This window comes from Coccinella septempunctata, chromosome X, assembly GCF_907165205.1.
Source record: "Coccinella septempunctata chromosome X, icCocSept1.1, whole genome shotgun sequence".
Taxonomy (NCBI): Eukaryota; Metazoa; Arthropoda; class Insecta; order Coleoptera; family Coccinellidae; genus Coccinella; species Coccinella septempunctata.
The window spans coordinates 194,270-219,013 of NC_058198.1; the positions used below are offsets into that span (position 1 = coordinate 194,270).

General features: G+C 33.6%; 4 protein-coding genes and 1 long non-coding RNA gene across 6 annotated transcripts; 3 read left to right on the forward strand and 2 right to left on the reverse strand.

Annotated features, from left to right (window-relative positions):
* Positions 1 to 410: 410 nt before the first annotated feature.
* Positions 411 to 7,163, forward strand: LOC123321401 (dual specificity tyrosine-phosphorylation-regulated kinase 2). Its single transcript, XM_044908966.1, has 2 exons — positions 411 to 1,883; positions 2,709 to 7,163. Exons 1-2 carry the CDS (start codon positions 909 to 911, stop codon positions 3,387 to 3,389), a joined length of 1,656 nt encoding a protein of 551 aa, XP_044764901.1. The 5' UTR covers positions 411 to 908; the 3' UTR covers positions 3,390 to 7,163.
* A 2,386-nt stretch (positions 7,164 to 9,549) lies between these two features.
* Positions 9,550 to 10,320, forward strand: LOC123321503 (probable small nuclear ribonucleoprotein Sm D2). Its single transcript, XM_044909148.1, has 2 exons — positions 9,550 to 9,685; positions 9,740 to 10,320. Coding segments are annotated over exons 1-2 (354 nt in total). The 5' UTR covers positions 9,550 to 9,683; the 3' UTR covers positions 10,092 to 10,320.
* Positions 10,321 to 11,140: 820 nt separating this feature from the next.
* Positions 11,141 to 12,904, reverse strand: LOC123321953. 2 transcript variants are annotated; one of them, XR_006538993.1, is made up of 5 exons: positions 12,720 to 12,904; positions 12,541 to 12,608; positions 11,985 to 12,101; positions 11,338 to 11,396; positions 11,141 to 11,274 (listed from the first exon to the last, which is right to left on the reverse strand). It is a non-coding gene; the product is annotated as an uncharacterized LOC123321953 (long non-coding RNA). The 2 variants fall into 2 exon arrangements; XR_006538992.1 differs by having other exon boundaries at positions 11,333 to 11,396.
* A 224-nt stretch (positions 12,905 to 13,128) lies between these two features.
* On the forward strand, positions 13,129 to 16,199 carry LOC123321251 (actin-related protein 6). The gene is made up of 7 exons (XM_044908685.1): positions 13,129 to 13,486; positions 13,542 to 13,885; positions 13,940 to 14,058; positions 14,111 to 14,316; positions 15,074 to 15,385; positions 15,448 to 15,576; positions 15,627 to 16,199. Exons 1-7 carry the CDS (start codon positions 13,275 to 13,277, stop codon positions 16,015 to 16,017), a joined length of 1,713 nt encoding a protein of 570 aa, XP_044764620.1. The 5' UTR covers positions 13,129 to 13,274; the 3' UTR covers positions 16,018 to 16,199.
* Positions 16,200 to 16,381: 182 nt separating this feature from the next.
* On the reverse strand, positions 16,382 to 23,501 carry LOC123321250 (double-stranded RNA-binding protein Staufen homolog 2-like). Its single transcript, XM_044908684.1, has 7 exons — positions 23,270 to 23,501; positions 23,148 to 23,207; positions 23,002 to 23,093; positions 22,859 to 22,951; positions 18,531 to 19,912; positions 17,905 to 18,446; positions 16,382 to 17,681 (listed from the first exon to the last, which is right to left on the reverse strand). Exons 2-7 carry the CDS (start codon positions 23,198 to 23,200, stop codon positions 17,642 to 17,644), a joined length of 2,202 nt encoding a protein of 733 aa, XP_044764619.1. The 5' UTR covers positions 23,201 to 23,207; positions 23,270 to 23,501; the 3' UTR covers positions 16,382 to 17,641.
* Between the last annotated feature and the right edge of the window lie 1,243 nt (positions 23,502 to 24,744).

The window sequence follows — 24,744 nt, forward strand, 5'->3', positions numbered from 1 at the left end:
GTAATCTGTGATGAACACATATCCAACAGATCTCAAACCAAAGTTAAAATAAAAATTTGTACAGCCTCAAACAAATCAGGTTGGCCGCATTTACTGATGTTTCTTGATTCGTCACTATTTAAAATACACTTCCCTCTTCTCCCTAACATGATGAATCTAATTTTGAATATAGTGCAATATGGCAGAGGCGTAGCCGAGTTTTGTTTTAAGGGCGCTGGGAAGCTCAGTGTTTTTTGAGCTTGCTTGCTTGAAAATTATGTCTTTTTAAAATCTGTGAGGTGGTGCACCGAGAGTTCTGGAGGGTGGGAGGGGGGGGGCAACCCTGGCGCCTACCTGTCTACGCCCATGATCATATGTATATTAGTGTTCTGTGGTTTTCATCTTTAGATTTATGGCTGCGATTTATCAACTAGACTAGACGGACAATGAAAATATTTGCACGTGCCAATTAAACCAAAGATTCTTCTTTGTTTAACCCTTTCATGAAGGACTGAGAGGGGGAATTATTTCTGAATTTTACTCATAAAGCTCATTTTTTTAGTAGAAGAAGAATAATAAGTTGCAACGTTAAATCGGGTCTTCCCACAAGATGGTGACGCATCATTGAGGAGAAATATTCCAGTTGAGATCTCTTGACATTTGACAATTAGTTGATGAAAAATATAGCTATACAATAACCAAGTTCTCTTTGTTTTAGTGACAATCATGATCAAATTGAAAATTAATAACAAACAGTTATTCAGTCAGTACAAAGAAAACATAAAGTGGATGCTTTTCGAAAAGAGCTGAGTTCATAATTTCTAGTGATTGTATTCTAGTGTACAGTGATGGCTTTAGTTGGAAATGCTTTTTTTTTTCTGAAAAAATCACCGATACCACAAGCAATGATTATGAGATATGAATGAGAAATGTCCAGTGCTATTGTAGTTAGTTCAGTCAAAATGCCTATGACAAGAGCTCAACAGTTATATCCAGTATCCCATTCATATATCCAAGAAGGGGGTGCATTGCCCCCTTTGAAAATTGTTCCTTTGAAAGAACAGAGCCCACCGACTACATGTACCAGCACAGCGTCGTCAAACAGTACTTCCACAGGGCTACCAGAGCTTCAGGCTCTTCAGTGTATGCGTGCAATTAAGTCAGTCCCCAGTACTGCATCTGAACAAAGAGAAAGAAAACAAAGTGGATCAGCCATTCGACCACTTCCTTCAGCTCTTACACCGCCAGACAAACCAAAGACTATGGTAGCTAGCCCAGAGCAAGTAATGAAGCTTTACATGAATAAACTGACTCCATATGAACATGTTGAAATATACAACTACCCTCAAATTTATTTTATTGGAGCAAATGCTAAGAAGAGACCAGGAATAATTGGTACACCTAATAATTCAGAGTATGATAATGACCAAGGTTCTTATATACATATTCCCCATGATCATGTAGCATATAGATATGAAGTGTTAAAAGTGATTGGTAAAGGATCATTCGGCCAAGTTGTGAAGGCTTATGACCATAAATGCCACATACATGTAGCTCTCAAAATGGTGAGAAATGAAAAGCGATTTCATCGACAAGCTTTAGAGGAAGTTCGAATATTAGACCATCTACGTAAACAAGACAAAGATAATACTATGAATATTATTCATATGTTGAACTCTTTCACATTCAGAAGTCATATGTGCATCACCTTCGAGTTATTATCTATAAATTTATATGAACTAATAAAAAAAAATAAATTCCAAGGATTCAGTTTACAGTTAGTGAGGAAATTCAGTCATTCATTACTACAGTGTCTCGATGCTTTGAACAAAAATAAAATCATCCATTGTGACATGAAACCTGAAAATGTTTTGCTCAAACAACAAGGAAGGAGTGGCCTGAAGGTATGTTGAAGAAACCAATTTTTTTTTTTCATAATAAACATTTATAAAATGTTCATCTCACTGTACAGATGCGAATGTAGAACTGTCAAATATTGAGTCCAACACTAAAATGATATTAAAATACATCTTGAATTCCTTCATGAGTAGGCTCCTTCGAAATACTACGGGCAGCAGGATTTTATGTTGGCTCATGATGCTAAAAAGATCAGTTAAAAGTAGGCTAGGCGCAGAGAAGAGAGATGGGTGCTGAGAGGGAGAGATATCATTAGGGATCTCAAGAGATCCATGAATTTCCTAAACAAGGCTAGTCAACAGCCGAATATTAATCATATTCGGACCACAAATCAACCTAAACTAACAGACCTATTACACTGTTACCTATGCTGGGAAAGCTTTCTGAAAAAAAAAAACAAAAAAAAATTCCTAATACTTGAATTTGACCATACATGGAGCATAAATGATTTCGACCAAGAATTCTTTAACAATGAGTCAAAACCAACTGTTTGAAGACTATTTTTGATGAAAAATTTGAATATTACCCACATGCGAGCCAAATAATACGCGCTTATTCCTAAGAACACGAGCGCCAAAGTATGGTGTTAACGGGAAATGTGGAAATTTTAAAACCGTTAATATAGCAGAAAGAAAAAAAGAAATTACACAATGAGTTGTGACTGAAAATTTATGGGTTAGTTGTTTAATTTAAAATCTGCTTATCGTATGTGATTTCCAAATCATTCCTCTTTACTGTACTGCGGGACACAAATTTTTATTTCCAAAAGCTTTTTTCTTCAACATCAATCAGGAACTGCTTTTTTTTTTCAGGTAATAGATTTTGGATCATCCTGTTATGAAAAAAATCGGGTCTACACATATATTCAATCAAGATATTATAGAGCACCTGAAGTTATTCTTGGTGCCCAATATGGTATGCCTATCGACATGTGGTCTTTGGGATGTATCCTAGCTGAACTCCTTACTGGATTTCCTTTGCTTCCTGGAGAAGATGAAGCTGACCAATTAGCTTGTATAATGGAGCTTCTTGGAATGCCGCCACAAAAACTACTTGACCAATCAAAAAGAGCTAAAAGCTTCATCAATTCTAAGGGCATTCCCAGATATTGTACCTGCACAACTTTACCTAATGGACAAGTAACTTTAAGGGGTGGATTGAGCCGTCGAGGAAAATTGAGAGGACCTCCTGCTTCTAAAGACTTGAAAACGGCTTTGAAAGGGTGTGATGACCCCACATTTTTAGATTTCATAAAACGATGTTTGGAATGGGATCCTGAGGCTCGTCTTACGCCTTCTGCTGCATTGCGACATCTGTGGTTGCGACGAAGGCTACCAAGAGCTCCTGTCGAAACGAGTTTTGGTCCAGATACATCGTCTTCATCCAACAAGCAACCTTCCTCAAGAACACCCGTATTAGGCAAGGTGAGAGTTCAATTAAATGATGAACGTTCTTCAACACTTCATTCAGGTAAACTTCCTCCAGTTACGTAGCCCTCACCACAATGGCATTAATTTTTATGACACATAATTTTTTATTGAAGAATATCCACAAAACAAATATCAATCGAACTATTGTAGTAAAGACCGCCGTCATTTTTTTATTCCAAATTACATCATCAGCTATTCCTTCAGCTCTTTATACTTATTAGTATTGTTTAATGGGTCTTGCATTGTAATGGAAAAATGTTAAAGGTACTTCATTGTCATATCAATGTTTTACTTGTAGAAACATCTAATTAATTTGCTTTACCACTCATGGCGGGGTGAAACTAATACAAAGCCATATTTAAAAAAATTGGAAAAAATAATTGAATTTCGTACACCCTTTTGACGCGATAAATATATATATATATATATATATACATAAGAGATTTAACGGACGTAACCCTCTGAAAAAAAGATATATATATATATCTTGACGATGTTCCAATTCTTTTCAAAATGTTCAGAGCAAATATTTCATTCATTCAATTGCTTAGAGTTTAAAATCAATTTCATTGTGTATGTGGATCCAAAGTGTCTCTGGTCGAACAAAGCTAGTACAGTTGTTAAGTAGGCTTTGGAATTTTGTTAGTTGATGTTTCTTAACGTTATTTTTTACTTCTACCAAAAAATTATTCACAGATTGGAAAAACGTTAACCTATCGATGACATGACCTGATGCGTTATTTTTTATAGTAATGAGCTTTTGAAGAGAAAATACTGGTCTAATCTTAAAAATAACCTCAAAATGGTATAGTAGGAGAAGTTAAAACACAAAATATCGACCTTAAAAGAATATTCTACAGCCTACTTGATGAATTTGGTTGAAATATTTCTGTATACATATTTTAGATCGCTTGCTTTTTCGTTAAGCTTTTAACTTTTTGAATATGTGATGTAATTTCAATGAACATTTTTCAAGATTTAGTTCTTCCTAATATTTTTACAATATTCATTCTTGGGAAAACTAATCCTTCAGAGACCAGAATTTCTTTTAAGAAAATTGAAAGAATGGATCATTTTATAGGTGCATATTTGAAGGTATTAGAAAGCCGAAAATTTCGAAACCTTGCAGAACTATCCTGTCCAAGGAGTCCATTTAAAACACTGCTGTAAAAATTGAGTATTTATCTACAGATAAAAGTAATTGCATAATGACCAAAGTATATCAAGATGTAAATATGTGAAAGTATCATGTTAGTTTCAACAGATACATATTTGAGAATATTTTCAATTTGTAAGTACCGATTCCATTTTTATTAGTGTCACCTCATTGAATACGAAAAATTATGTATTTGTACAGAATATGAAAAATTGTACACAGAATAAACTCATATGAATGAGGAAACACTTTCAATCCAGCAAGTGAATAATTTATGAAGATAGAGATCTTTCTAAATTATTCATTCAGCAAGTCTTCTAATTATTCCGCAAGACAGTGGACAAACAACGACCTTCAGTAAGGCCTCCCAGATATTAGACTTTTATTTTGTAATAGAAGTTGATTCAAACACAAATTTTGTGATACTTTACTATTACGACAAAGAAAATTTTTAGCTTTTAGCATTGTGGACAACATATTTGAATTTTTAGTAGTAATATTTGCAGTGTGTATAATAGATAGTGCCTATAGAAAGTAGTATTGTACCTTACATGGCAATTATACTGGGTGCGAAACATATTTGAATCATTTACATATTTGTTAATGCTTGAAAGAGCTACATTGTCATAAAAAATATATATTTGAAGCAAGTATTTATTGTTGTATATGTGGATGGTAGGTCAATTTCAGATATTTAGTTATTCTTGGATATTGAAAAATTTATGTTGAATATACTTATTAATTCAAATGGTGAATATTTTCAATTGTATTTCTTACATTATATAACATACACTGTGATTAGAGCAAATAATCATTTTTTCATTGCACCTCATTTGAAGTGCCTTTGTCATGTTAATTATATTTATCGATTTTATTTCACAGTGTATTTCACATGTCATCTTAAAAAGAATTTCGAGGGTTTTAACTATAGGCAGAACCTTGCTCAGTTTTGTCTTTAATTTATTAATTCATCTGAAAATGGGGAAGATCAACATATAACTTTGATTTCCTCAATTTGACATATATATGTGATACCATAATTATATGGAAATTGAACTGAAGCAATTTTCTTGTCTTTATTCGTCTTGCAATACATTTCTGAATTTTTTCACAAATCTGATGTATAACCCATAGAATCGTAAATGAAAATGCGCACAATAATCATGAATTTGCAATGGCAACAAATTAGGAATCAGAAGAGTCAGTCCGGAAATGAAGGAAAACCTTCTGTATACATGTCTCATTAGATAATTTATTTACAGACAATTCAGTTGCAAAATGATACTCAAGTGTCTGAAACAAAATTAAACATTTCATTCTACCAGAATGTGGCAAGACCTAATCTGTTTTTTTTTTTAAAAACATTCGAAAAAAGTATTTTCTAAATATTAATGATTCCACTGCCGTTTCCTTCAGGGTTTTCAATAATTGGAGAAGACTTTATTTATTTTAATTATTTTTAAAGGCACACATTGAGACTTTGATACTGTATGAATTCATAATTAAAAAATATTAACTTATTTATTTCAGATAATAATTGGCGATGGTAAATATATTATAGTTTTAATTTTTTTATGAAGATATCAGGTCCCTTGTTTTCATTTCATTTATGTTAAAAAATATGAGAATAATCATATTCAACTTAAATAATACTTACATTTTCATGAAAAATTGAGCATTGATATTCATTCGAGTGAATTGAAAAGCTAAGCTAGCATTTAATGCTTGTCTCAATTTATACCAAAATATTTGTACGGTTGTGATACCATTAAATATAACTTTGATGGCAGATCCCAGTTTGTTATTTTAAACAAGTTGTTTTTGTTCCGCGTTACTATTCACGTTTTTCATAAAGAGGCTTTCATTTTTAAACTATTATTTTTGAAGCATCATAGAATAATAAAAAAAGCAAATTATGTTGAACATGAACATTGAACTAATTCTTCAAGCAAGACTTCAAATACTGACTGAACATTCAAGAGTAATAAACTCTGAACATAAAATACAAGTGCACAAATTTAAATTTCTTGCAAATACAACAACCTTGAAACATACTGTTCAACTTGATGACTTGGTTGTTTAGTGTCTTCTAAACCATATTTTGTCTTCAGGAACAAAAACTATTCATATGCACCTTTCCATGCGTAAATTGAAAATTGTTCAGGTTTATACTCTGAAGCGCATATACTATACTATTGAATTTATTTCTCATGTTTGCTCATCTTTAGTTTTATTAATCAGAAAGCTAGGAAGAGGACCCTCTACTTTTAAGGGGGAGAAGTTCGTTATTTTCAAATAGTATCAATTCATAAGTAGGTATGATTGTTCAGTTATAGGTAAAAGGTAGCATGTAGGATATAGTGTATAAAATGAGGGGCAATTACCCCCTTGTAAATACGGACATGGCCCCAGATTGCTGAAGGGCTTGATCTCTTAATGTTACTTAAGATGTTTAGGAGAAGGCTTACAGCTTTTCTCAACTTTTTGTAAAGCAACATATGCTTTCACCATTGATTTGTGTTCTTCATATTTTTCTCAAATATTTAAGAACAACTAGTATTATAATAATTTTCGTTAAGTGCATTTCAACTTGTTTCTATTTTGTCAAATTAGCAAACATGTGATGTATATAACTGATAAGTCATCTTTATATTATACTAATAAAATGTTCTTTACTATAATTCTACATATCTTTCATGGATTTATTTTATCCTGGGTGTTTTTCAGAATGAATTGTAAAATATGTAAGGACGTGTAAGGTTTGCATTAGTTTGTGAAATCCAATTGATTTTTGTAATTTACCAGTTAGTCAGACCAGTTCGAAATCCCCTTTGAAATATTACCGTAGAACCATCTTTAGCCCTCATGCAATCTTTTTCTTTAAAATAGAGAAAAACCTTGAAAAAAACGCAAACTACTAGTGAATGCCCAATCGAAGGTTACACTCGAGTTATCTTCACGTCTTTTCGAGAGCATCCTCTATCAATAAGAAAAACTTAAGTAGGTAAAGACAATCTTTGACTTGCGACATTACTGAAAGTAAACAACAAATTTGAAAGCAATTTTTCAATTTTTATCGATTTCATTGCAGGTCGAAAGCATACGTTAGTGATACCATTCCGCTCCAGAACTATCCGAAAGCTCAATTCTTTGGCTCTCTAACTACATGTACAACATTCCACGTCGCTATTCTCTGAATTTTCAATATATCTTTCAGACCTGTATTTTAACGTTTATCCGACAGCATCTGATTGTATCATCACTTTGCCCGTTTTGTAGATTAGTAACAACGTACTCAAAAGTGGGGTCTGATACAGATATAAAAACTGGCAGTAATCAAGGCTAGATTATCGACGACCGAATTAAGACAATCAAAAAGTTTATTCAATAATGAGAAGGAATATACTACTACTATATTAGAGATGCTATACCTTTTTGTGAAATTCTGAACTGGTTGTTATATCAGTGGGAATTTCGAATTTGCAGAAATAAAATAAAAATGATACATATTGAACTAGACAAAGAGTCTCTATATCGAGTTCAATGATTCGATATCAAATGCGCAATGAGATTACACTTTGTGCATTGGGAGAAATGTGAATTCCCAAACCATGACCCTGAATTTCAGAACCGATCCTAACGATTCTCACTATACAGGGCGAGTCTTTGACTCGTACATATATTTTAACGGAACATTTCTGAGATCAAAAGAAACACTTTTTTCCAATCCGGCTCGACTGAAATCCTTGAAAAAAAAACGTAATTTTCAATTACATCCGAAGCCCATTTGTTTGCCTAGAATTCTCTACCAAATTCTGGTAAGAAAACGGCAGAGATTATTTTGTATGCAACTGAACAGTGAATTCTATCGAAAGTGGGTATGTAACTGTAAAGAATTCACGGCGCATAAATTCTCTACAGAATTCTCGGCTGTTGCCAACGGGCTTTACAAAAGATTCGATCAAATAGGGTGATTTTCGGAATATAATTTTTTATTGATGTGATAATCTCCTCCGAACTAAAAATTCCACCCACATCCACATCTTTCAGTTTCCTCATTATGACCAAAGATTATCTTTGACCCCTAGATACATATAAAAATACCAGAAATTCAAGTGATTCAGAAAAGTGGACATTCAACTCTTCAAAATAAGTTGAATATTTGAGCATTTTGGAAAATGAAAGTATTCCTCATCTTTTCTCGTGAGAGAATCTTATATCAAATATTTCCTCATTCCTCCTGGTCCGTATGTACAGGCTGGGCAAAATTGGTGATACCTGAACTACAACTTTTTAACCCAACGAGAATTCATGTCGTCTTTTTTCGAGAAACTAATAATGCCATCAACTGCATTCTTCTATCTTATTTTGTTTTTGAGTTATAGGCCAAAATTGATTTGGGCGATTCCAACTTTGACCATTATCTCCGTTTCTGTTTGTGCTAGGATGTTGAAATGAAAACATTTTACAGACACTTTTTTGGTAGCAATCCAGTGGCGTACTGCGATTTTTTCCTACAGGTTTATTTGCTGAGTAATAACAAAGTTGTGTTTTTTCTTATGAAAACAGTAGTTTAAAATGACTTAGAAAGAATCGCCAATTTTTTAGCGTTTCAGAAATATATCATACATCGACCTCAGTCTTTATAAGTCATTTTAAACTACCTATTTCCATAAGAAAAAACACATCTTTATGTGTAAATACCTGTTGAAAAAAATCATAGTACGCCATTGGATTGCTATCAAAAAAGTATCTGCATAATGTTTTCATTTCAACATCCTAGCACAAACAGAAACCAGAAACGAAGATAATGACCAAAGTTGAAATTTCAATTTTGGCCTATAACTCGAAAACAATAGAAGATAGAGGAATGCAGTTAATAGCATTATTAGTTTCTCGAAAAAAGGCGACCGAGTGAGATCACAGAGTAATAAGTGTGATCTCACTCTGTAATCTGTGGACGTCTGTGATCATCATAAAGTAAGTTGCGAAGCATAGAGAAAGGGAGAGGGAGAAATCACTACTCTGTATCTGAATATTTGATGTTCTGTGCTCTGTATTTTGTAGGGAAAGTCTTGATTATTTATGTATATGTCGTCTGTCTATGCAGCATTGAAATAACCAGAGACTCTAAAGTAACCTTAAAAATTGAAAGGCGTCTGTTTGGCGATTGTTACAAGTAGAACAATTTTTTGTTAAGAATGTAAGTCAGTCATTATCTTTTCCATGAATATTCTTATAAGAGCTTATTTTTTAGGGCTATGACTAAACCAAAATCTGAAATGACTGCTGAAGAGCTCCAAGCGAGGGAGGAGGAGGAATTTAATACTGGCCCCCTATCTGTATTGACACAATCAGTTAAGAATAATACACAGGTAATGATCAATTGCCGCAATAATAAGAAGCTATTGGGGAGGGTGAAGGCATTTGATAGACACTGCAACATGGTCTTAGAGAATGTTAAAGAAATGTGGACAGAACTTCCAAGACCGGGAAAAGGAAAGAAGAAAGCTAAACCAGTAAATAAGGATAGGTTTATCTCAAAGATGTTCCTGAGGGGCGACTCTGTGATCATGGTGGTCAGAAATCCAAATACTATCGCTAATTGATTAAATGTCAGATATATTTTGATTCAACGAGTTTGCATTATGATCTAACCTCAGCATATTGTATCTGATTGAATTGAACTTAATCCAATCTATTTAGCGTAAGCCTGTGTAATGTATAAAATGAAAAGTTGCGTTACAAAATGCTGAAAATGTTTGTGATGAAATGTTCCAATTTTTGTTTATGGAAAAAAATTTCTATTTCAATAAATTTTCATAGGTTTTTCAAAAATTATTTCTGTTTCGACAATAAGTTTTTGCAATGCATTTCCTCGATTCAGTTCCAGTAAATTAAGAGAAATTAAATGATTATACAGATAATAGATAAAGGGACTGGGACAGCCTTAAGAATTACAACTTCCTATGCGACGGTTCGTCTATATAAGTTTAGTGTTACATAGTTCAACTCTCAACACTCTTACGATTGCAAATATATGGTTATAGGGTCGACAATGTGTATTGTTGAAGATAAAGGTTATCGGAAAGATGTAAGTTTGGAACTACCCTGTATATTTTACTAAGTGTATGGCCCATATATACACATTTGGTAACCGAAAGTTGTCAGAGCGGTTACTCTGGTGACAGATATTGAACCGAATTGTCCGGAATTCGATATATATTATCGCCCACTTAATAACCAAAGTGTATATACGGACCACAGCCCAATTTTTCATTCATTCAATGCGCAAATGAAAAGGCAGGGATTATGATCTATTCACAATGGATCTAAGCCGTAATTTGAACGCAATTCTAATGTAAAACACAAAGATAAAAACACCGATAGTTGCAAATCAGTAAGCAAATAAATATTGATAATTGATAGAAAAATATGATAAATACAAAATTGCAAAAAAGAACAGTGAGCACAAATTTTTATAGACACAAAGATCTTTTGATCGAGTATGTTTATAAAAACTGAATCAAATAATTTTCGACGCCAAGACGAAACTTCTCGACCCGAACATAAAGTTTCAATTAATCAAGGGAAAAAAATCATTTTAGAGCCTGGGAAAAATATTTTTTAACCCTGACAAAAGAATAGAAAGAGTTTCTTGGTGTTCTTACAATTTAATGGATTATCCACACAGGTAATATAAGTATAATGTATAAGTACAATAAGTCATGAAACACAAGAAATATTTTTCATCAAAATTCCTGGCACTTCCAATAGAGAACAAATGGTAACCTAAAAAAAAAGAAACAGATTAATTCACTGAAAATTATAAAAATATTGAAGTAAATACTCCACCCTATTTTGTACATAATCCAATTTGTATAATTTCTTCCAAATTGCATTTCTACCTATATCTGAAAAGAGTCAACATTATTACTTTTATATTATTGAAATACTTGAGCATTGTTTATATGTAGTTCAGAAGCTTTTTAATTTGTATTTTATTCATTATTAAGCTTGATTCGGTTTATATTATGCAACAACTGACAGAACTTCTTGTGCTTCTGATAGATAATATAATAAAGCCTCTGGTGCTTCCGATCAATATAAGTATGTAACCTAAAACTCAGATTTAATTGCTGAAAATTCTATAAGTATTGAATGATGACAAGAACAACCCTTCCACTGCATTGTTTTTCTATAATAAGATTGATCGTCAGTTAAATAATTATTTGTACATTCGATTTTTATATGGTTCAAGAACCGGCAGTAAGTATCTTCGTCACTTGTTGAAGCACTCGAAGCTTGGCCAATAACCTGTCATGTAGCGTAGAAATAGGTCCTTATAATAGATATATAATCCATTGAATAACTTAATTAGGTTAATATTCAGCGAAAACTGACCAAACCTACGGCGCTCCATACAGGAAATACCTAACTTAAAAGTAAGATTTATTTTTATTTGCTCAGAATATATAAATATATTTTGAATGAAAACTCACTTAAGTAATCCCATAGTCATCTGATTTAATTCCAATTAATCTTTTCAACAATATGTACCTATTTCAAATCGAGGTTTCCTCTCCACCATATCGTCCATGTAAAGTTACAACCTAAAACTAAAAAATATAACTATTATTAATAATTGCATTATTTAACAAATTTGAGCACAATTATATGAAAAAAAGAATTTTCAATTTCAAAATACTAACAGAGACAAAATCGTCTCCGATACTAATCATAGAAAACACCCGATTACTTCATGATACTGATAACAGAACACGAATATACTGATCAGAGATGTTACTAAAAGAACAGATTCTTTAGAACAGGTTAGCACAAACCGCTATGAAAACCTGTTCTTTTCGAAGAACGGAACCAGTTCCCATTGGTATCATGGCATAATGACTCATTATGCCAATGACTCATTGGCATGACTCATCATGCCAAGGAGTCATTAATGCTCTTTCTTCAATCACTTCACATTGAAAAATAACGACATCAATCAACATCTTAACTATCCGCTCTCATGCAAACTTCAAACTTCTTTCAACTCACGGCTATCGTTTTTTTCTACATCTCCACCTCCTGGTCGTCTTGAACCTATTCATAACAAATTTCTTCACCTGAAACACTCATTGATTAAGTTTTCATATAGATACATGACATGAAAATTCCCAAGTATATTATCAAATTATCAAAATTGTAACAAAAAATTGTAAAATCAATCAACTTACAAATTGGTTCCACGATTCATATGACCACACAAATGTTATCAAGTCGAAGTCGAGAAAAAAATCGGTTAATTAAATGTAAGCTCTCAGAAACGAGCAAAGTTTTTTCAAAATTCAAGTCAAACTATTCACTTCACCTCTTCTACTCAAGTAAGAATTTTCCAGAAAGTCAGAAAGAGAAGCGTCAAGTTCAAGTGTCAATCCTATAACCACTGAACACAAACAATTAGACATGTTACGAAAAGAACGGAACAGATACTTCCGAACAGGCCTGCATAAGCCGCTCCCAGAGATATATCTCTGACCGCTCCTCGATCCTGTTCTTTTCGAAGAACAGGATTATTCTTCGAAAAGAACAGGGTTCCCATAGAGTTCAATGGCAAAGAAGTAGAAGATAGATATCTACGATGCTGATGTTCTCTGCTGATTCTAACCAAACTCTTTGTTGAAAATTTTTTTTTTTTTTGCAGAGACATGCTCTGTTTTTATGTAAGTTTTATTGATATTAATTTGGTTCAGTCTTAAATATCTACTTTTGGGTATTTAAATCGGTTCGATATGAATGAGTCAATAGAGTACGATATCAACGATGTAAAAAGATTTCGGGACAATAAAGGCCATGGATATGGAAGACGTCTTGAGAGACAAAGAATTAAGAGAAAACATGATCGGCCCGAGGATCTTGCATTTATGGAAGAATCTAAAACCGTAGTAATGGATAGTGGAGCGTATACTATTAAAGCAGAGCTAGCTTGTAGAAATGAACCAATGTTAGTGTTTGATCTATCAGGAGTTATTTACATCTTTACATTATATTCTTTTCAGTTATATTCCAAATTGCATAATGAAGGCAAAAGCAGAAAGAAAGAGACTATTTATTGGTAATCAGATTGATGAATGTAGAGACTGTTCAGGTTTATTCTATTTGCTACCATGTGAGCGTGGCTATATAACAAAATGGGAAGTACAGAAACCAATATGGGATCATGTTTTTAATAAAGCTATAGGACCTTTGAATGATAAAAATATTTTAATGACCCAACCATTGTTTAATTTTAAAAATATCCAAGATTGTATGGATGAAATATTTTTTGAAGAGTATGAAATTGCTTCTATGTATAGGTGTAATCCTTCAGACTTAGTAGCACTTAAATATGGACAGGAATTGGGTAAGATATAAAAATGAAATAGAAGAGTTGTACACTCAATTAAATATGTTCAAGGTAAAAGAAGAGGAACTTGCATTGTTGTTGATTCAGGCTATAGTTTCACTCACGTAGTTCCATATATAAATGGACTCAAATGTTCAAATGCTATAAGAAGGCTTCACATTGGGGGTAAGGTGAGTTTCTAAAATGATAATAAAATTCTTTATATTTAAAATACTATTCCAGATGTTGACCAATCACATGAAGGATATATTATCATATAGGCAATATCATGTTATGGAAGAAACTTATGTTATAAATCAAGTCAAAGAAGATACATGTTTTGTGTCTGAAGATTTCAAAACAGATTTAAGAATTGCCAGTGAACCATTTCCAAAAAATCATATAGTCAGAAATTATATTTTACCAGATTTCAATACAATCCGAAGAGGGTAAGATTTAATTATTAAAAAAAAAAACACAATACAGATTCATGGTTATTGAATATTCATAACAAATGAATGTAGCGGTCGCTACAAATAACATTTGTTAAAAAGAAACTAGTTTTATCATTTGAATGTTGTCCTGTTACAGGACTGTCAGTCTTTTGTTGAATGCTAGCTTGTTAGTCATTATAGAGTTTTGTTGTTAAAGCCTAATTTTGAGACATCCTGTGGAATTTTGTGGCTGATACTTTAAGAAAATCCATAATTGAACTTGAAACTAACTTTCACCAAGTAACAGCCACATCAATTCAATATTTAAGAGTTGACGACAAGTTCATTTCTCTCTCAAAAATGAACTCTCGAAAAAGAATGGTTCTCAACAGAAATTGGTATTTTGAAAAGATTCGACCAAAAGGTTATTCCACAGTATGTTTTAAAATTAGAGCTTAACAAGAAACTTCTAATAAACCCCGCACAATGATCCAGTTTCTTGGTAGTGCCTTATGAGCAATCGATGTGACAAACGCAGCAGCCACTTACTGCATGCGTCCGGCGCACAAGCGGAACCATACCTTATTATGTAAATCACTGAAAAAAACTTTTCACAAGAAAAATCTATAGGGGTGATAAAAAATTTTAATCAAAATCAAATCAATATCTTTCATTCAAAGAGCAAAAATAATGGGTTTCTAAGCAAAATTAAACTCTATCAAAAATACTATATTTATTGAAATATAACAAGAGGTGAACGTTTATTTTTCAGGTACATACAAGACCCTTACAGAAAAGATGAATTACATGAGAATTGTCAAGTTCTCAAACTTAATAATGAACGTTTCGCTGTACCTGAAATATTGTTTACACCTTCAGATATAGGAATCACTTCTGTTGGTCTTGTAGATTGTATCATAGATTCAATCAAATTGTGTCCTAAAAAATATCATGAAATTTTAGCCAAAAATATAGTGCTAGTTGGCGGTAATGCTCTACTCCCAGGAATCAAGAATAGAATCATCAAAGAATTCCAAAGTAAAATGCCAACAAATTGGAATTTGGGTATTACGGTTCCTGCAAAGTAAGTTGATCTGTAATTAAAATCATTAAGTGAAAATTCATTTTCTTCAAATAACATTTCAGGTCTACTATGTATGCATGGCAAGGTGGAAAATCTTTTTTGAAGCAAGCAGGGTGTAATAATTTCTTTGCAACTAAAAAAGAATATGAGGAGATGGGATCATCTGCAATTCAAAAGAAATTTAATCAGTGGTAAGATTTGCAATTATTATATTAATTTTATTTCATAGTGGTTTTTACAGGACGATTTTCAAAGAAGAGGAACGCAAAGTGACTTCAGAAATCAAACCTATTAGTTTGATAGATCATGTAAACAAGTTGAACGTGTTCAACAAAAATGGAGACCCAGAGGACTATGAACAAAGCGATTTTCAAAAAATTTTCACTAATGACTCTACCTGCTCTTTGAATAAAAGTCCATTCTTAGAGGAATCAGGAAGTGCACCCTCTTTTGGCATTTTCGACGAGAAGAATAGTGTGGTATTGACTCCGCCTTCTTCAGAAAAATCATCAGAGATATCAGTCGGCTCAGAATATATTTACAAATTGAAATCAAATCCCGTAGAGTGTCCTAAAGTTAAATACTTTTTCGATAATGAAGACTCTGTAGAGGAAAGTCAACTGTTGCTGTAATGTTTACAAATCCTTGTTAGTCGAATAATTTTTTCAATATTCTCTCAACAATTTATAATGCAATTTTAGAATTCATAACTTATTATTTCAATTCTATTCAAAACTAATTATTTATATACAATGTAAAAACAAAAACTTTTAAAAAACTGCAATTAGAAGCATTAAAGAATATGTATAGATCATTCTTCACTTTTCTCAAGCTTCAGTAGAACCCATCAATAATTAATTGAAAGGCATGTTAATCTGGTTACAATTCAGCTGGAACATTTATTCCTGCAGGATAAAGCTGAAAATCAAAATGTTAGCTTTCATGATTTTTACACAGAAGGTATTTCAATCATAAAGGATGAGTAAAAATAAGGAATATTCGTGGTTGTTTATTGATTTCAACTTTGAAAAACGCAAAGATATACATTCAAATATCGATTATAATTCTGAAATATTTGTAAAGTACAGTTATCTTTATATACATCAAAATAATCAGGTTGTTCACAAAATTTATCATAATTACTACAGGACTAAACCGAAATATTTCCTCACGGTATATATTATTAAATAAATAAAATTCAAGTTCAATATATAGTTTATCCAAAATAAATTATGGACAAACTACCATTTATATACATAGCACAAAAATCTAAATTCCAAATATTCAGTGTATTTCTTATGATGGACACCAATTCAATAGTCTAAAATGATTAGTGAATGGGACTGAGATGGTCACTTTGAACAATTCAATGAATGTGAACCAACTGGATAAATAAATTAGAAAAGAAAATAATAAACGCTAAAATATATCAATACGTGAAAATACAAATATGGTTCCAAATCTAAAATATATATTCAAAATGTTAAATTAAGAGGTCACAAGTTCATTTTGGTAGAAATAATTATTTTTCAGTTCAATTCACTGAACTGTAATTGGAGAATACAGTCAAATTGAAGATTTATTCTAAATGCTGATAATTATGTTATAAACTTGTTATTCAAATCGATAAAAAGAAGTATTTGGGTTCCTTTGCATATGAAATCAATATACCGAACAAACACATGAAAAACAATATTTGCAGATCAGAATTAGGACAATATAATAAATACTACTTGATATACATTTATGGGCATACAGCATAAAAAATTATACAAGCATAAGAGTACATGCAAATCAACACTTCTGTGTCAACAGGTGTTTTTAAGTGTAACAAAATGACCAGAAGTGCAGAATTAGGAGTAAAATCTCTGTGAAATTAAGTGACAATGGTTTGTTTTTTTGTGCTGCACCCAAAAAAAAAAACATCATAAATTTGAAATATGATGTTGAGCATTATAGCTAATTCTGAACTACCTTGTTTTCCCTAAATCGTTTCCAGCCCACGAAAACGAGAATGGGCAGCACTAATAAAAAAATATTAATAAAAAAATAATACAAGCAACAACTAGAATTACTGTCACAATATTTCATATAACATCATTCAAATGAAGTCACATAAAATAACCACAGAGTGATAATAATTCTCAGTATGATTTCAAGAAACTTCACATGGCAACATGGATTTTGAGAATCTCATCAAGTCGAAATGAAAATGTGGAGTGGAATGAAAAAACAAGTTTTAACTGATGAAAGCAATTATTTTTTTACTGTGTTTTGATTTATGGCCCCTTTACCGCTGAAATAAAAATTGATGTATTAGGAAAACTTGATTTTATTTTTATTTGATTTAATTTCAAAAGTATCCCCACTGAATGAATACTTGGGAATGAACTTATCATAGAAAAGTTTGATATGAAGCTAGATCTAAATCAGCATTAATTTCAATGGCAGTCTAAACATTTTCATAGTAAATAGTAAATAAAAACAGTGAAAATTGGGTCTATCCTTGAAAATCTTACCTTTCAGCATTATCTTTGGTAGGATTGACAATATCTAAGCCAAGTTCGGAGAGCACCTTCAATGCTTCCAATGCTGCCTTTTCATGTGAAGCCTCAGTTGTTGGGCCTTCACCGTGACAAACTTGAGGAGGGGTTGTGCTCAAAGAAACTAGAGTCAAATACATTTCATGATTGGCTTTTGGAAAATCAGAAAATTGAACCTGAATATTCATCAGCTGGGCAAGATACAGCAGTTGATCTTTGGATCGAACCACACCCTGTGTAGTTGGAGGTGGTATATTTCTTTTTTGTTCAGTACTGTGAATATTATCTTTTTTCTGCTGGAACTGTTCCCCTTGAGAACCTACCAGGAGTAAACCAGGGACCAATTGGCGACCCCCACTACCGCCAACTTGCACTTGGGAAGCTTCAGATTTTTCTTCCATAAAAGTTACTTTGCGTGCTTTATCAGATTCATCCTTGTCTACTTTGGGTGGCTTTGAATTAACAGAAGTATAACCCAAAGCTACCAAAAGCGCTTCTGCGGCATTCCTCTTAGCAACCTGAAAATAAAATCGTAAATACGACGATTTAAATTTTGAAAATTTTAGGTATTTGGAAAAATTGATGAAAAGGGAATTGCTTACTTTTTTGTTGGGACCAACCCCAGTACAAGAATGGCCATTGACAGAAGCTTCAATAACAAATTCCCTTCGCCGTGCCGCACCACGTTCTTCTAAAACAGTGTAAATTGGTTCACGTTCTTTGTTAGCTTGCTGAATCTGGATGAGACGAGATATGGGATTTATTTCCTCCACAGTTTCAGTTGTTTTATCGACATTCATTTTGATTAAATTCCTAGTTTTCTTCTTGTTAGTCATTCGTTTGCGTTTCATTTTCATGATATTATTGAACATTTGTGGCAAGGGTGGTAATTTCATCAGTTCTTCAAGCATTTTTTCAGCAGCCCTCTTCTTTGAAATTTTCTTCCCATTTCCTTCTCCTTCAGCGACAAAAGTACCGACATGACATCTTGTTACGAAAACTTTCATATGTGGGGGGCCCTTTTCACTCAAAACTTCAAACGTAACATTCAAGTTTCGTTTAAGGGCGATCTCGTGCACCAATGAAATGGGAGACTTCAATTCAGTATTTATGTCTGGTGGTACAGCAGCTTCAGGTGTGATCGTTTCAAGAGTGTTGTTGTGATCAGCAGGCTCAGCCCCCATCGATTTGATATCCTTGATCGCTTTAGCAGCTGCATCATGCCGTGCTGCCTGCACCGAGTAACCAACCCCTGGATATTCTCTTTCACCAACATGCAATCTCACTGTATATGGATCATGGCTTTGGTTACCCCCAGCTGCTGGATTAGCCGCAGCAGCAATTGCAGCACGGTACTGACCATAATAACGTCCATCATGGTATGATGGATAATGACCTCGAACAGGTCGTCTTCCATCGAAACCGTAACGAGTTTGTGGGGAAGTGTACATATTATGGCGTGGATAATAATTTGGTTGGGGGAGGTATGGAGTGGGCGCAGTGCCATTTTCGATAATATAAACGGGACGTTCACCTCTCTTCATCGCTAAAGCGTTTAATTCAACTGTTGGTGTCATAACATCCTGATTACTCGTCCTGAAACCTACACGACTATTTCTGTTTGTTTTTGGTGGGGGATGTTTGAATTCTGTTTTTAGTAAGGCCTGAGCTGCAGCCGAATGTTGCGCTTTTTTGATACTTGGCCCTTCTGCCTCATACTCCTCATTTCCAAGTTTCAAGGTTACGGTGAAAGTTTTTTTATGAGCAGGTCCTTGTTCACCTGTCAGTCGGTACTGATGTTGTATTTTATTGTAACGGGCCAGTTCATTGACCAAGCACATCGGTGTTTTTTCTTTTATGTTTGCCAAATTAGTACCGGGCCCAGAAGAAGTATTAGTGTTTGGGGAGCTCTGAGGTTGTGCCTCATTATGTTGAGGCTGTTGCTCAATAACTTCCGACTGGATTCCATTTTCGTAATGGTAAACTGAAAAAATTTTGCTCGTCATTACCCAATCGCAAAACTGATATCTCACATAAGAGTAATAGTAAAAAATGATAATACTGATAATGAACAGTCAATATACATGGAAGAAAACTCTGAATGGTCCTCCTGAGATGTCCATAATTTACGTTACCTTATTTACGGCTTTTTCTTGGGAATAAATTCACGAAATTTGGAACAAAATTGTAGCACCTTCCTGCACCGGCCCTTCAAGCTCAGAGTCCTATGGGGTTAAAAATCATGGGTCTATGAATTCGTTGCAAATTCACGTAAACTTCGCTAGTTCAAAACCTACTTTATTGAAAATAGCATAATCTAATCGACGTCATTTAAATTTTTTTATATATATATGTGCATAAAACGAAAGATAATGAGGGTAAATATTTCTCAGACGGTTATGTCAAATATCTTGCGGCATCGTGTCTCTTCCGTCCCTCCATGAAACTAATTATCCCTTAAAATATAACGAAAAAAATACTGCACTTTTGAATTATTGACTTATTTTTCAATTACGTAAATGTAGCAAATAAAGTGGCTTCCTGAAAAACTCTAAGCTAATAGTCGAATGTAAACAAATGCGATTATGTATGTATTGAAATTACATTAAATAACTGAACTGAATAATATCATATCTAAGATGTGGTTATGCATTTGTTATTCGCAACCGAATCTAACGGGATAATTTAGTTTGAACAGGTTTATTTAAAAAAGGCGTTGTTAAATTCATCTTACACTTCTTATGAGGAAATCATTGCGATTAGTAATATGCTTTCAGAAACAAATTGCGATGACTGATACTTTTTTTTAAAGAAAATAAATGAAACTATGGAATAGCATTTTATTTTCTTTTACCTCATGAGTTAAAAAAAAACTCAAACTTTCAGTGCTATATATATAGTAGGGACTCTTCTAGTGAAGAGCCTCTTCCACCCTAATTTGAGGAACTGTGGCCAGAAGTGGTTGGATGAAAGTATTCACGGGGATATCTAGCTTGACATGATGTTTTTTACATTGCTCTTTCAATACAATAATATACTAGACACGACCAAGGACATTTTCAAGTCAGCGTGTAGAGTTACGTAATTACCCACCATGGGGCTCCGAGAATTTTGTATTGAGTTTATGCTCGACTTGGTGCATCCCCATAATTCGATACGATACGTTCATGTGGGTTTAATCACTTATATGTGAATTTTTTTGTCAAGTTCGATTTCCTTCCTATGAGCCAGTTTATTTATTTTTGATTAGATGTTGTTCCCAGTTAAGTCTATCGTCTAGATATAGATGCAAGTAGCGAGCCAACGGCATTTGTTGTAAGACTTTGTTGTTAATTTCACTGCAGGAAATTCACTTTTTCTCAGTGTGAATGTTACCTGCGTAGATTTTGACAGGAGGCCTATAGGATAGAACATCTTTAGGGTTTCTGCCTGGTTTTGAGTTGTATAGGCCAGTAGTGAAGTCTATGGCATTCAATATACAAAAAATCATTTCAGTTCCATCTTTTAGCATTTCCTTCAGCATTTTAGCAGTTATTTTGTCTGGACCTGAAGATTTGTTGTTTATTTCTCTGACGGTTCTAGGGGCTCGCAAGAGAACGTCCCGCAGCTGTCCGAGATCCTGACATGATTGAATATCTTGGGGGACGAAAATTTTGGCAATGCTGTGCAAAGAGAACTGTTTTCTTCTTGTTACTTCGTGTCCGAGAGTCTGCTAGAGGAATTTGTTTCCCTATTGGTGGGTTCAGTTTCTGATGGTCTCATTTTTTATTATATAGGTCTCCATAACTAGTTATCGTAGCAATTGAAGATTTTTCCGTCAGTTGGAGTGTGACTGTGCTGCCACTTTGACCTGGCTCTTCTTGTCTCAGCTGGGAGTTGTCTTATCTCAATAGGAGATTCAAAACAATTTTTTTGGCGTTCTTTGGCCAATTTTTGGAATGTCATTATGAAATTATTTGGTGCCTGCTCAAGTTCTTTGGGTGTTCCAAGGGAGATATTCAAATTTATGCTTTCGTTTATCAACCTTCGGTAGTCTCCCTAGTTGGTTCTGACGTTGCGCAGTTTGGGCGTATTTTTCATCAGAAGTGAAGTTGTACAAACTATTGCTTTAATTGGGAATTGTCAGAGGATAGCTCAAGACTGTGTTTATGTACAATTCTGATATTTCATTACACAGATCAGATATTATTTAGATCTGTCCGCCAGGAAGTTGAGCTGCCTGTAGAAAGATATGAGTAACCTCTCTCCATTATTTTTTTGCCTTTTATTGAAAGCGGGAACCCCATATAGTATTCTTTAATATACACATTAAAAAAAAATAGTATCATTCATTAATCTTGAGAAGGGAGAAATTTCAGAAGATAAGCTACTGTAGAGTAATTTGAATAAACTTCATTATTCCTCAATATAATATAGGTGCGCTTTAGTACAGTGGTTCAAATACCACTTCAAATATATTCTATACAAATGAATGAAAGTCAGAAAACATTATTTCCGGTGATGCTAAAATAGCCGAGGGTATGTGGAAGAGTAGAAAGTGGAATTTTTTTAATACTTAAGATTTTTCAAATTTGATAACATGTAGAAAACATATACACTGAAAGGTAATTTGGGATTATGATTATACATATACACATATTTGATTAACAATCATCATAGATCTAGTTCATTATTATCAATTTCTAGAAAAACTATTGGACGCATTCTATCAAATGAAGAAGAAATTGCAAGAAAACAACACTAATTTGCTATATTGAAGAAAATAATCCTTCACATGTAGACAACCAAAGATAACATCGCTAGCTCATGTCAGTTTAAACAGTATATGAACACTGTATGGAGTGAACAACGTTAAATATTTTCGACACAACTTCATCCACAAATTTTCATTCCTGCAAGTTATATCTAATGTCAGTCAAAAATTTCCTACCTTGTTGAATTCCAGCAGGTGCTTTCTGAGTTGGTTGTGGAATAGAGGTGGTAGTTATTAAAGTAGGTCCTTGCGGCATTGATACAAGAACACCTAAAATGTGTGAAATTAAGTGGGGAGACCTAGAACAAAATCAAACTTACCAGTGTGAGGAGCAGGTACAGGCTGTTGAATGCTCATCAACATGGGTTGTGATCTCTGATTTGGTGGGGGCCCCATTTGTTGCATACTCATTCTAAAAATGAGAATAATTCAATCCAGTAATATATAATAATATCAATATAATTACCTAGCATTCCTTTGCATGCCATTCTGTGGTAGATGGTGATGTTCTTGTAGCATTTTGCTTCTAAAAGAAAGGCAACAATTAATCAATTGCCGTTGTAAGAGACACTACGTTGATCTACTTACCAACCGGCGTAGAATTTAACGAGATTACAAAAAATCGGATCTTGTTCAATAATAGATCGTGCCACTTCTATTCAGGAAAATATCGCTCGATATAGATACCAAACACCACTACTAAATCTTTTAAATACCGTTGGCAAACAATAAAGAAAAGTTTGTTACTAGCATGTAGCCATGTTAGATCACTCGCTTACAATAATAAAATTCACATTTTGGGTGGCTTAAAATATATTTAATTCTATGATCATTAGGGAGGACAGGCAGAACATAGAATAACCAAAGGTTTTTACCGCGTTCGGCAATACCATCCGCGAACGGACGAATATTTTAATCACGTGACAACAGGTCCTAGCTGTATTCGGGTTCGACTTTCGGACAGTCCGAGAATGGTTCTAGAACTGCGCAGAGGATTCGATACTAGGGCGCAACCCATAGACTTTATTAGTCTATGGCGCAACCACAGAACACTAATATACGCAACAGTTATGCGCAGTTCTAGAACAATTCTCGGACTGTCCGAAATTCGAACCCGAATACAGACCGTATGTAACAAAGGAATCCATCCTTCGTTTAATAGTTATTCTTAATATATAAATATTTTGATGAAAAAAAAAAATATTCAAAATATTGAATCATCTCGACGATGAGGAGAAAATTATTCAGGATTGAAGATAGTACCACAGACCATTAAGCAAGTTTTTCTTATGGAACACAATGACAAATAAAAAATAAACAAAACAGCATAGAACCCCAGTCGCTTTACGCCACAGAACACTAATATACGCTCTGTACCGTTCGTTTATTTAAGATAAATCCGTACAATCTATTGTCACGTGACTAAAATATCCGTTAGCTCCAGGATCCGAACGCGGTATTCGTTTGCCTTTTTTATGAGGACCGGTAACATAACTTATTCCCTTAAACGGTCGTTGGCCAGTCCAAAATATGGAAATTTTAGATTTTATGGCTAGTTTATAATGTTCTTTAAGTTCAACTTCCGTATGCGAGTTACGTACCAGCATATACTATACTTAAAATCTAAATTTTTTTATTGTTCGACTGGCCAGAAACCGTTTAAGGGATTGGGGAATAAGTTACCGGTCAGCACAAACAAGGCCTTAATCCACGGATACTCAAAAACTGTTTTAGTATCCGTGGCCTTAATCCCAGTTCAACCTGACAGAATTCAACGTAACTGTCAAAATTAATCTAGGCTTAATCCTGCTCAGTTCTACTGAACCAAAGAGTAACCACTGGTTACTCTTCGACTGAACTGAGCAACCGGGGTAAAGTGTGAAATTTTTGTGGCATATTCGAGATCCGTGGGCGGACTCAAATGGAACATTTCTTTTGATTTTCAAATAATATAATATAAAATAAAGTTTTCGATTTGTTCTTAACTTGTTTTCACAAATGGGACAATATTCACCATAACAATTATTTTATTAAGACAGCTTTTTGAATCATGAATATAGGTT

What these genes read in the sequence shown, in the direction of transcription:
- LOC123321250 (XM_044908684.1), bottom strand. Translation starts at nt 23,200, where the DNA reads ATGCTACAAGAACATCACCATCTACCACAGAATGGCATGCAAAGGAAT. An exon ending in TGTACCTGCTCCTCACACTG is followed by an intron (nt 22,952 to 23,001) that starts GTAAGTTTGATT and finishes CACACATTTTAG; the next exon opens with GTGTTCTTGTATCAATGCCG. An exon ending in ACCTGCTGGAATTCAACAAG is followed by an intron (nt 19,913 to 22,858) that starts GTAGGAAATTTT and finishes AAATTTTTTCAG; the next exon opens with TTTACCATTACGAAAATGGA.
- LOC123321251 (XM_044908685.1), top strand. Translation starts at nt 13,275, where the DNA reads ATGAATGAGTCAATAGAGTACGATATCAACGATGTAAAAAGATTTCGG. An exon ending in GCTTGTAGAAATGAACCAAT is followed by an intron (nt 13,487 to 13,541) that starts GTTAGTGTTTGA and finishes TATTCTTTTCAG; the next exon opens with TTATATTCCAAATTGCATAA. An exon ending in TAAATATGGACAGGAATTGG is followed by an intron (nt 13,886 to 13,939) that starts GTAAGATATAAA and finishes AATATGTTCAAG; the next exon opens with GTAAAAGAAGAGGAACTTGC.
- LOC123321401 (XM_044908966.1), top strand. Translation starts at nt 909, where the DNA reads ATGTCCAGTGCTATTGTAGTTAGTTCAGTCAAAATGCCTATGACAAGA. An exon ending in AAGGAAGGAGTGGCCTGAAG is followed by an intron (nt 1,884 to 2,708) that starts GTATGTTGAAGA and finishes TTTTTTTTTCAG; the next exon opens with GTAATAGATTTTGGATCATC.